The 12094-nt window shown below is 42.0% G+C and overlaps 2 protein-coding genes across 9 annotated transcripts in view; one reads left to right on the forward strand and one right to left on the reverse strand.

Annotated features, from left to right (window-relative positions):
* Positions 1 to 12094, forward strand: part of SH3TC1 (SH3 domain and tetratricopeptide repeats 1) — a 409292-nt gene that overhangs the window by 299659 nt on the left and 97539 nt on the right. The window lies entirely within an intron of this gene.
* Positions 1 to 12094, reverse strand: part of ABLIM2 (actin binding LIM protein family member 2) — a 68680-nt gene that overhangs the window by 18411 nt on the left and 38175 nt on the right. For 4 of the 8 annotated variants that reach the window (XR_014223633.1, XR_014223634.1, XR_014223636.1 and 1 more), the window contains 2 exons: positions 4650 to 4702; positions 2351 to 2495 (listed from right to left, as the gene is read on the reverse strand). Coding sequence is in view for 2 of the 8 variants with exons in the window: in XM_082238550.1 (XP_082094676.1) it covers positions 2351 to 2495; positions 4650 to 4702; positions 11061 to 11114 (252 nt within the window). In the remaining 6 variants the exon portion in view is untranslated. Of the gene's footprint in view, positions 1 to 2350; positions 2496 to 4649; positions 4703 to 11020; positions 11115 to 12094 lie in introns of all 8 variants that reach the window. The other 4 variants (XR_014223635.1, XR_014223638.1, XM_082238550.1 and 1 more) reach the window with 2 other exon arrangements.

Below are 12094 nucleotides of genomic sequence, written 5' to 3' on the forward strand. Positions count from 1 at the left end.
ATAGATACAATTCCAGATGCAACAGAAAACAGAAAGCAGCCATCAGCGAGCATTAAGGCCTCTCAGTCCAGAAGTACCTAGTGCTAAGACTAAGTGCTGAACAGTGTGATTACAGCTAGGATCCTGAGAACATTAAAAAATAATTATTATTGAAGATTTTATTGGTTTACCAAAGTACATGCCTTATATCTTTTTTCAGGTTTAAGAATCTTTTTTGCATTTGAAGTGAAACATTAGTGTTGTATACAGAATAAAGTTGAGGAAAAAGAAGGGGGGAAGAGGGATAGTAATACTTGGTGTGTATGTGGGGGTTTTATGTCAGCGTCACTTGGGTAGGTTCATTTTCTATTCCTTTATTATATTTCCTAGGTAGTGAGAGAGGTTGCTGGGGGGCCAGGGAATGGTTGGTTTGCATGTGGGGAGGGGAGTTGTTGGGTCAAGTTAGCCACATTAATTTGTATGCTGTTGGTGGGTTCTTGCTGTTGTCTTGTTGGGCTGTGATATCCTGTGCACATTTTAATTCTATATGAATCACTTCTGAATAAACAAGGGTAGAATCAGATTGCCAAATTAGTTTCAGCGGGACTTAACTAATTCTCCCTGGGTTGTACCCAGAATGTTATGATGGCAAGAGCTTCTCTGCAGATCATTTGGGATTTTATGAGAGCTAGATGGCATGCTGCAAAAATATGTAAACACGACATTTATTTATTTAATTAAACACCCAGAAAAATACTTTCATTGGAACTAGAATTTAGTTGCATTTTAGGTAAACACTTTGAACAACTGGACCACAAGACTATATTGGCAAAATAATACTATTATGGGATTCAGAATGGTTCCTGCTATAGCTCTTGTCACAGGGCTGCCGGAATGGTTCTGGCTTGATTTAAGGGCCCAATTCTCCAAATTGTTAGGGGCATATTGAATCCTGATTCTGTTTTCTGCAGCATTGGCTACCCTGCCCAGTTTGGTGCCATCTGCAAATTGGATGACCACCCCCTCAATTCCTTCATCCATGTCACTTATAAAGACAGTGAAGAAGAAGAGGCCCAGGACAGACCCGGCAGCACCCTTGGTGTCTTCCGCAAGCTTTACCAATAACTCAGAAGGAGCAGTTCACAGTGTTGGGGTGTTTTTGGATCCATCTTTGTCCTTAGAGCCCCTGGTGACTTTTGTGCTTAGAAGTGCCTAGTTTAGGCTGGGAAGACACTGTGGCCAGGATAGCCTTACTACTGTTGCCACATGTGCTAGTAACCTCCCAGATGGACTACTGCAATATGCTCTATGTGGGGCTGCCCCTGAGGTTGGCCCAGAAGTTGCACCTAGTAGAAAATGCAATGGCTTGAATGATCAGTCGGGCAAACTATAGGAGTTATGCCTGCTTTATATATTGGGGTGGGGGTGCAATATGGATAGTACAGATTTACAAATATGTATAACAGGGACAAGTGTTCATTCTATCTTTACTTTCCAGTAAGACACTTTGCAATGAAATATTTTAGGAAATGTTGGCAAATCTTGAAAATGCTATTAGTTAAGTGGCCGGAAGTTTTTGGACACTTGCTTTCACGGATCACTAGTCATTATTCTTCCATATTAAATGGATCCCTCTATCGATAAACGGGCGGTTAAGGGTGTGCAAACACTGCACCTTCTCTGCCAGTATTAATGCAATATATGGTGGCTGTCCCAGTGCCAACGCATTAGTTTGAGCCTCAATAAAATATACAGCTTTCAGCTGTCTTCTTACAGACCACCCAGGTGCCTTCTAGATATTTTGGACTCCAATCCCCATCAACCTCAGTGATTACGTGAGTTGTACTCCAACAATAGCGGGAAGGCACCAGGTTGCAGAGGGGTGCCATACAGACCCTCCTAAGTCTCACGCCCTATGTCTTTGGCTGAATGTTGATGGGAGATCTGAAACCTCCCACAATGTGCTTTCCATTGCACTTTTTGAAGCGACTGTGAATACAGGTGAAACAGCTGAAGTTCAATGCCATCACTTGTAGGTTAAATACAGCTGTTTCTGGTGAAAAACTCCCTGCCCCACTACAGCTGTGTTAATGAGGTAATCTCAGTAACTGTCACCAACCTGCTTCAGTAAAAGGTTAAAGATGATCAGTAACCACTGGTCATATATTTTTGTATCTCATTGCTATTCAACTCCCACCATACAATTTTCTTACGGTTTCACTTCATGGATCTGATGAAGTGGGCTTGAGCAACAAGCAATTATAAATGTGCCAGTCGTTAATGTGCCACATGACTTTTTTGATTGTGTTAATCAGGTCTCCGTCAATTTACTTTACCAGATACGAAGGGGGTGGGAACTTCCAGTACTTACGTAAGTAGGTACTGTTTGCGTTACTGTGCAAACGCTGAAGCTCTCTGTCGGTTCCAGGACTTTGTGGGAGTGACTGAGTATCCAGATCTGGAGAGTTAGTTCTGGCATCCACCTCCCCTTTCAAAGTCAGCCAACTTGATTTTAGCTGAGAAGAACAAATCCCAGCATTAAAATGAGAGGCTTTCCCGAAAATTCATATAGGGAGGAATTGACCGCGTGAAATATGAAAGTAAAATCAAGTTTTATCATTATTTTGAAGCCATTTGTATCAGCAAGAAAGTATTTCACCACTGAGATGTTAAGAAGGATGGATTTCCTGTTGCTCCCTTACCGCTTTCCAATTTCAGTAAGATATCAGGCTATATGAATATGAGCAACCTACCAAAAGAGGAAGTAAGGAGCAGCAAATCTGACAAGCTGCCTTCATGTCGGGGGGGGGGTGTCGCCAGAAGGGTTTAACATGCCTTAAACCAACTTCAGCAGCATGCCAGGCCCATTTACACAGCCGACTCTGAATGTTTTTTTGCGAAGATAAAATGCTTCCGCCCTCCCAGTCCAAGTGCTCAAAAAACCTGACCAGTCTTACAAGCAGCACTGTCATTCAGTTTAAAAAAATCAATTATCGGAGGTTTCAGTGATTATTCAATTATTTTGTGCATGCATAAAATCAGGTGATGAAAAATGAATTATTCAGAGCAAGCACTCTTAGTATCATGGCACCCTCCGCACTGTGAGGTCAGGCACCTTTAATATTTGCATGAAATGAAAGATTATGCATTGACCCCCTGTAATTTACCCCAGGAAACTACACTGTTATATGAAGGCTAATAAAGTACCTATGTAGCTAGATCAAAGGTCTAGCCACACCAGTGGCCTAAAAAATCAAGTCCTGAAAATGATGAAGGGCAAGATGCCGGAGATTCTCCTTACTGTGGTGTGGAATCATTTAGTGCCAAAGTGCCCATCTGGGTTCTTCTTAAGAATACGGAGCAATAAAACAAACTGAAGTCTCACTGCAGTGTTTTGCGTAAACTGAGTGTCAATCTGTGTGTGAGATAATGAAGCTGTTGTCTTGTTTTCTAGTTGGTGGATGAGTTTCTCACCTTCTGCTCACCCAGGCAAGAGAAAAAGATCCTTGCTCCCTGTCCCTGTCTTCTGGCAAGTGCTGGCGACTCTGAAGGGGGGTGAGGAGCCAACCTTTCACCTCATGTCAGGCTGGGACATGCACAGAAGTGGGAAAAGAAAATCTCAGCACTTCTGGGTGATGCCCAGCTCAGCGTGAGGCCGTCTTTTACCCTCAGAAGAAGCACAGCATCGCTTGCTCATCTGGTGCTGTGCCAGGGAGAACTCAAAAACAGTAACCATTTGTCTTGAGTCTCCCCCCCCCAAACATATACCACCTTGACTTGATGACATGAATAAATGTGCCTGGTTTGTGAAGTCTGGTGCAACTGCCTGAAGAGCAGAGCAAGGGAGCTTTCAATACCTCTGAGCTTGACTTGCTGCATCGAAGATAATGCCTGGTTCATTTAGGACATTAATTTTAATTAACTGGTTTGTTTAATGAAGCAGCCCTACTTATAAGGTATCTGGGTGTGGTGACATTACCACCTAATATCCCAAATACATTTCGAAAGTTTTCCTCAAAGTGTCTTACCAGTTTTTCATTTTCTATGCCTGCCTGCCTACCTATATGAATCTACACCCCGACACCTTGGCTGACACAAAATGCAAAAGGAAATACTGGGTCAGCCACATTGTTATACTGACACCAGCCAGGATAAAAGGCCACCTTCTGGATCATGCAACATACTCTTGGCTGGGTGATGTGCTGATAGGACAAATGTGTGGATGATCCGCAAGTGGAACAAGTTCCATGTGATCTATACTTCTAGGAGTCTGCTTAATTCTTGAACCAGACACTCAAAAATTTATCTGGACTTGAAAAAAGCTATAGTGCAAAAATGTGGAGAGCTTCACCAAGGGCTTCATTATTATAATTTGTATTTCTTTCCATTGCTAATAGTTTTCATAGCCTAGATTCATCAACACTGGGTGTTATCTTGGGCTGTGGTCAGAAATCTTTGGAACCACTTCAATGGAGCAGTTCTGCTGATTTCAGTTAGACCATTCTGCTGGATGCGATTCTATTGATCACAGATATTTAATTAAATTTCTTGCCACTTCAAAGCAAACAATAAAACAAAAAGATCAGGAGGGTATATTGCTTTTTAAGCACCATTTCAAAAACTGTCCCCATGCAGTAGGAAACTATCATTCTGATGCCTTCAAAATTTACCTTCCTGCTGTCTTGATCACAAGTACTGCTGTCATCATCTGATTTTCTTGACGCTAGACAATATAAAGAATTTCCAGAGTAAAAATAGCATTTTGGTTTGTTTGTTTTTTAAAGTGTATTCTGCAAACAACAACAGCTTATATAAACAAACCTGCAAAAAGAGGGTTATGAAATGCTACATTTGTCAGTAATTATGAAATTAATATGAGGGCCGGTGTACTAGCAAGCATCCAGGCCTTGTGTTATAGAGATGGGGGAGACATCCATGGCTAAATAAACTGAGCTACCTCCCCCCATTGGAAAGAAGCTTGGCTTATTCATGAGTCATAACCAAATTCACCCTTCATAGCACCACATCCCCCAATTCTCTTCCATGTACCCAGTCCCTCCCCAAGCACTTCATCTGTTTCCATTTGCAGCCAAAGCTAGACAGTTGGCTTACACTGGGTAACATCTAGAAATAAATGAAGTATGTGTAGCATAAATTAAACGATTGTTTCACTTTTCCAACCAAGTGGCAGGAATCTCAAGGTGACTTCCCTCTTGATTATTGGAGGCTTGTGGTACCTTTTGGAATAAACCACTATTTAGAAATGTACAGTTTGTGCAGGGTGGGGTGGGGAAGAGGAGAGAAAACAGACAAATCCTACCCATTAAAAACAAAGCAGCTGTTTTTCAGGAGTCAGGATGTAGCTGGAGAATGCAAACCTAAGTGTGGTATCTAATGGCAGTCAAGGTTTAAAATCATGCATTTCCAGCTATCAGCTGCATATTGTAGGTGTAAATTGCATATATGTGGAAGTAGGGAAATCTCCCAGGAGATGTATGCTTAGACATAGCCTAAATGGAGCACATCAGACTTGCTTAACTTACGTAATTGGACTACTTGTGAATAAATATGCACAGTTGCACAACTCCATGCTAAAAGACACATGAAACATGGTATCTTTTTCTATCATATCTTTCTAGTCATTCTATAGGAAATCTATCGCTATGGCCACAAACTCTATTTTTTGTTAGGTGGACCAGTATTCATAATCTCATCAGAGTTAACCTCATAAATAACACTGTGGAGCACATGGTGAGGAAAGTCTTGCAGTGTTTTATCCCCACAAATACTGTCTGTCTATCGATCGATCAATTGCATAAATGTCAGTAAGTTTAAAGTCCTCCCTGAATCAGCATTAGATCTAATGGAATAATTGTCCAGTCCATGTTGCAGCTTTACTGTGGAAGTAATTCCACATTAAACAACACAGACAAGTCTCTTTGTACAACACAATAGCTGAAATGCTTGGAAAATTCAGCCTAGCAGGAAATAATTCCTGGAAACGCCACATGACTGGATCAAATGGTTATTTTTGTGACACCAGGAGCTGGAACTAACCAAAACAAATTGAGAATCTAGCATATGGCTTATCTTAAGCTTTAAATTCAGCACAAAAGAATTAAGCAGAACTCTCATCTCAAGGTGAAATCACTCCTGCCCCCACTCTTAATGCAACAGGAGATGAACTCCTATGGACGCCCAGGGCAGATTTTGTAGTAGAGGAAGAAAACAAAAAGCTTTATAGGTCATTTGAAAAGAGAGTTTGTGCCTCTCAACTCCACAGATAGTAAATGTTTTGAAAGACAAAGTACATTCACATGCTAAATTCTAAACTAATTTTCACAATCCTAAAACTTGCTTAATATAAAATAAAAGAAGGAGAGTCTTAGCTACATAAAGCAGACCATCAATACCCAGTCTTTTGGAAGTTTCTCATTCTGGTTTTAAAATGTAGCTGCAATGTTAGTGAAAGAATCTTTTTTTGCTGTCCTATTCTCCTGCCTCCAAGTTCTGTTGCAAGGTTTTTAAAGTTGGCACTGCATTTGCTAGCTTTAATTCTTAGAAGATTTGTGCAACTTGTTTTGGGATTTATTCAGAACAAATGACTGTTTCCATGGATCTTTACAGAAAAATGGACTTTGTTTTCTTCAACAAGACATATTTTAGGTCTAATGGAGCTAGCTTTTCAGTTCTCTGTTTACATACAAATAACTCCATGTACTCAATGTTCCTTTTGTGCTTTGAGACAGCCATCTGGTCTGCATATCTGGTCCTGTGAATGAATTTTCTCTCTCTAGTAAATATGGCGGTTAACTCATGTATGTAAATATGAAGCATTATTGCTATTATTTATTAAATTTATATATGACCCTTCATCCCTTGTGAGAAAGGCCAGCCGTCAGGGCTGATGAGACTTGTAGCCAAACAACATCTGGGGACCCAAGGTTGAGAAAGACTACTCTAGAGTCAATGGTCAAGGAATAAAACACAATTTTGAGGCAGCTAGAAATTGCTATCAGGTCCATCAGGGCTACAATAAATTATTGGCTTGTGTAGAACTGCTGCACTGTAGTTGAGGTTTCTCTGAAACATGCTGCTAGTTCCATCTCTGACCTCAAGACTTCAGTTCTGGCTGTTACGTGATTCTGTACCTGTTGTGTTCCCCTCTCCCTGAAATGACACTAAATCCTCTATGGGAAGGAATTAGACAGGAAAAAGTCAGAATAGGAAGATTAAATGTTCCTACCCCAATTGTACTTTCCCAAGTAAATTAGCAGGTCCCACCCCTCGATTTCCACCATGGCTGCTTTGAAATAACAGGAGGAGATACTGATCATGCCATGTTTACCTGAGCTCTAATTCACCAGCAACATCCTTCTCTGTTGACATGATCTGGGTTGATTCAAAACTGACAGCATGTCATAACCACAACTTTGGAAGACTATGCTCACAATAACTGGAATACTCAAAAGCAGATGCAATGCAATGAAAATGTCTCGAAACATGTCATCTAATCCAGTTTCATAAACATACTGCAATGGACTCTTATCCTTTTATGACAATGCATGATTTAGCCATCTTGAGTGCATCCAGTTCATTCAGCTAACAGTAAAGAACAAATTCCCACAACTGATTAACTGTTTCTTGTGGTAACTGTCACCATTTGATGCATTGGGGGGGGGGGGGCTGAACCGCTCTTGCTCTGGGTTACAGAAAAGCAGGGTTGGTTTCAGACTTAATAATGCTTAGAGTAAACCCACTGAAATCAAAGGGATCTAAGCTAGTCATTAATTTCAAGGGGTTTACTTGTTGAAGCATGATTAAGCTGGATCCAAGCCACCAACTCTAAAATAAATAATGTGTCTTCACTTCCCTCATTTTTAAAAGCTGTCTTCATTTTCCAGAGGTTTAGCAAATGCTTTGAATCCGCCCTATTTCCTTCCCTATGTCTTTCAGCCATGTGTGTGCCCTACACTTGGGATTAATATTTAGATCACACTAACCTCCTTACAGTAATTTATTGTGTGCTATAGCAAAATATATAAACACTTTTATGTCTCCAACAATAAAGCCTTGTTGGCATTCGTCTGTCCTGAGAGACAATGAAGTGCGTCTCTGGGGGTGAAGTCAAAACACTCCATTGATGTGAGCTCCCCAGCATACAGGCCGGAGCAATGTGTATGGAAGTCCTGGGCTTCCCAGATTACAAGACTCCCCTCTCTGCCTCGCAGGGGGGAAAGGAAAGCAATGCGTTTGGAAACAGGTTGGCTGCAGGAGTTGCCGGAAGGAGGCATACAAGGTGCCATCCAACTGTCCTAGGGACTCCACTCAGATTTGTGTAGGGTTTGCTCCTTAGCCTTTTCTCCTCCTGAAGATATCCCACAAAGCAGCAGAGCTTTTGCAGAGTTTTCCTTTTCCTAGATGGGCTACCTGCTCCATCTGCTCCTCACTTCCTTTTACAGTATGAGCAGAAACCGCCTTCTTGACTGTTGGACCCCCTCTTGGTCTTGTCTGCTCTATCTGCTAGAGCCTGTCTTCACATGCAGGGGAAGTCCTTAACTCACCAAGGGTTGGAGACCCATCAGCTCCCCCATCTGGTTTAGCTGACCAGTTGAAGCCGTTTCTCAGGGTGCAGCTGCTGTCACATGCTGACAGCTCCTAGGAGCCTCAGGTGAGAGCTGAGTGCAGGGTGGGGACCAAAGGTGGAGCATGACATGTCCCTACACCAGAGGGACTAACCATCCCCAAATGCTCCATAAACCACAGGGCAAATATCATGTAATTAGCTTTCTCTAGTATTTATTAGTTTTCAGATAAATGAACAGAAGCACAGACTTTTATTCTCTTAGCACAATACACCTGCCTTGTATCTCTACGAATCCTGACAGATAGGTCACCAATGTGAATCTTCAGAATACCACATTATTATGTAAGGATAGGCTAAGAAGAAAATGGGGAGGAAGCAAACACTGAGTGACCTCACTGGGGATGTGTGGCTTATATGCAAGATTTATCTGTGTCACACAAGGCAAAAATCTAGCATGCGGAAAAGGTGGTGAATAATGCAGAATTCAACAACTGATTAATGCATTTTGATGTTTGCCTCATAACTACAATGAACTTGCATTTTGGTAGAGAGACTAAATATTCACTGGAGCTCCACCAATATTTTTCTACTTTAGTTAGAAATGCTGCTGACATCTCTGTCTTTACAAATCTGATGGTTCCAAGCCACTAATCCATTGAAAGATAATACATTGTTATCTTTTGCACTATATGTATCTTCATATGTACCTGAGACATGCTCCCCTTTCATGTGCATGATTGATTTTGGAATAATCTGATGTGCATCTTTCCTGGTCAAAGTTACCAGTTAGCTCCACAAGACCCGTTACAGCTTCACGAGATCCACAAAAACAACGGGTTGTCCTGAGGCACAGGAACAACAAAAACATCCTTTCATCACTTTCCTATTAGGGGCTCCAGGGCTTGAAGAAGGACTTTGTGACCTGACTGAGAGGCCTACCTGAGGAAGTTATCCAAAACCCTGTGTGACACCATCTCTTTCTACACATGGCTGGGACCAGTGGTGTGGCATTTGTCTCTGAATTGGCCATATAATGAACCCAGTTTCCAGCAGTGATCAGGATACTTAAGTTGGAGGCTATGGTCTCACCGGCTATGCCAGGTTCCTGAGTGGTGATCAAAGGCAGCATCGGTTCCCTCATGGTGCTTTCATGGGCCAGAGGATCCGAGTGCCTCCCATGCTACGAACCAACTCCAAGAGCACAGGAAATGCACCAGGAAGAAAGCACAAGGAGCACAGGGGAAGTGCCCATCTTCAGACCAGAGGCCTGGCCTAGTTCTCCACAGGGCAGCAAAGCCTAGAAGAGGGAGACTGCAGGAGAGATGCTTAAGAGGCCTCCATTCACTTTCAACCCTGGCCAGACCAAGTTGCTTGCTAGCACCTCTCCATAATGCTGCCTTGTCACGATTTCAGCTCACAGCCTTACCTCTAACAACTGACTTCCAGGACCCAGAGCTGGAGAACAACATCACCCTGTTTCAGATGCAAAGGCAGGGGGAGTGGTGAGCACCATGGCATCCAGCTCTGCCTTTGGCCTAGGCTCACTTGTCCCAGTAACTGAAACAAACCTATATATGTACCTTCCCTGCCAGCACACATTCATTTCTTTGAGCATTAGCATCTGCAAAAGAGCTACTGAAGTGGATCTGACCTGGCCTGACCCTGACACTTTCCTTGTCACCTTGTTTCAGCCTCTCGACGGTTTTGTCAACAGCAGCATTTGTTGACACTCATTTCCCCAATTCTTTTCACTTCCTCATGCGTGCCACATGATTTATTTATTTATTTACACTTTAATCCCCATTAAGATCATAGAATCATAGAATCATAGAGTTGGAAGAGACCACAAGGGCCATCGAGTCCAACCCCCTGCCAAGCAGGAAACACCATCAGAGCACTCCTGACATATGGTTGCCAAGCCTCTGCTTAAAGACCTCCAAAGTAGGAGACTCCACCACACTCCTTGGCAGCAAATTCCACTGTCGAACAGCTCTTATTGTCAGGAAGATGTTTGAAGATGTTTCCACGCAAACCCTAAACTGCATTCTGTAGCAGAGAATTGCTAAGAATTGGCAGCAGAAACAGGATACCTCATACAGGAATTAAAAGGCAATTTACGGTGCCATGACTGTAAAATATTTTACAGCAGGAACTGTTAAGAGAAAAGAAGGAAATATAAGCCAACGATCTAGGTGAATCCCACTAACAATGTACTGTACTGTTTTGCAAAAAGCACAAACAAACAAACAAACAAAACCACCCTTGGAGGCGTAGGACACAATAGTGATGGGTCTTTGGGAGACCAGACCAGTGTCCGAGATTGCCCAGTAACAAAGAAATAAGATCCCGTCTGCCTGGACAAACATTCATGCAACCGGAATAGTGACAGGAACAAATGAGCAGAGCGAGGTGGCACACACTCAGAGGTAAACATGCATAAGGAGGGGAAAGGACCTGGCTAGACCACACGGCAGCAGAGAAAAGCAGACTGTACCATGCTGTCTGTAGATAGGGGGTTTCCTATAGATGTTATCTTTTATTCCAGTGTCTGAGAAGAAGGAAAGAAAAAGAAGAAGACCCAGACAGTAAGCAAGCGGTTGAAATATGCTTCCTCTTTATCAAATACCTCCACCACCACCCCAGATATCGAGTAATGTATTGCTTAATTTTGAGCATATAAATAAATGAGACATTAGCATTGCCTTGGTTCCTAACTTGTTGCTGTGTTCATGGAAGGAGATTTGCACGCCTCTAAGGACTCCCTGTGTATACAGATTTCCTGACCATGGAGCAAAAAGTTAGGAATCAACTCAGCAACATATTTATTTATACGTGTGACCTTTCTGCAGTGTACTTAAGATGGCTGAGCAATGAATGCTCAATTCTTTCATTTTTCTTTTTATGATAAAATGCATTTTTAAAAAATGTGGCTGAAATGTTCCCATATTCCTAATGTGGCTAAAGCCTTGTTCAGCTCTTAAAACTCACATGTAAAACCAAGATGTGAACAGACTCACCCCCAATGTCATACAGACCGTGCATACAACATGAATATCTGCAGGGAGGTATCATGCGAAAGCTTCTGTCTGGATTGTTCAGACTTCCAGATTGTATGGAAAGTATACACAATGCAATGTAAATATCTGGGACACATGTCATCTGATATTTTGTAAGAGTTACTCATTTCTTTAAGAGAATTTAAAAGATTTAGCTATCATTATGGTATCCAGTTCAGCCAGCCAGAATTAACATATAAATTACCAGCTCTGATAAATTTTTCCCAAACTTTTTTTTGCAGTAGCTTTAAGTCCTTTTAAAAAAAGTTTGCCAGAGTCCTAAGTGACTCAGGGTTCCAGATGCCTCCCAGCTGATGTTCATGCTATATGTGAGGATGTGAGGATGTGAGAGGGAGAAGCTACTCTTGTGCGTATATCATGAGACGGATTAGTCAACGCAGCTCCCTCTCTGCTCATGTGATGGTTTTACACACAAGTATAAGGCCTGAATAGGGCTTGGGGCCAAACTAGA

Source organism: Podarcis vaucheri, assembly GCF_965113315.1.
Source record: "Podarcis vaucheri genome assembly, chromosome: 9".
Classification (NCBI taxonomy): domain Eukaryota; kingdom Metazoa; phylum Chordata; class Lepidosauria; order Squamata; family Lacertidae; genus Podarcis; species Podarcis vaucheri.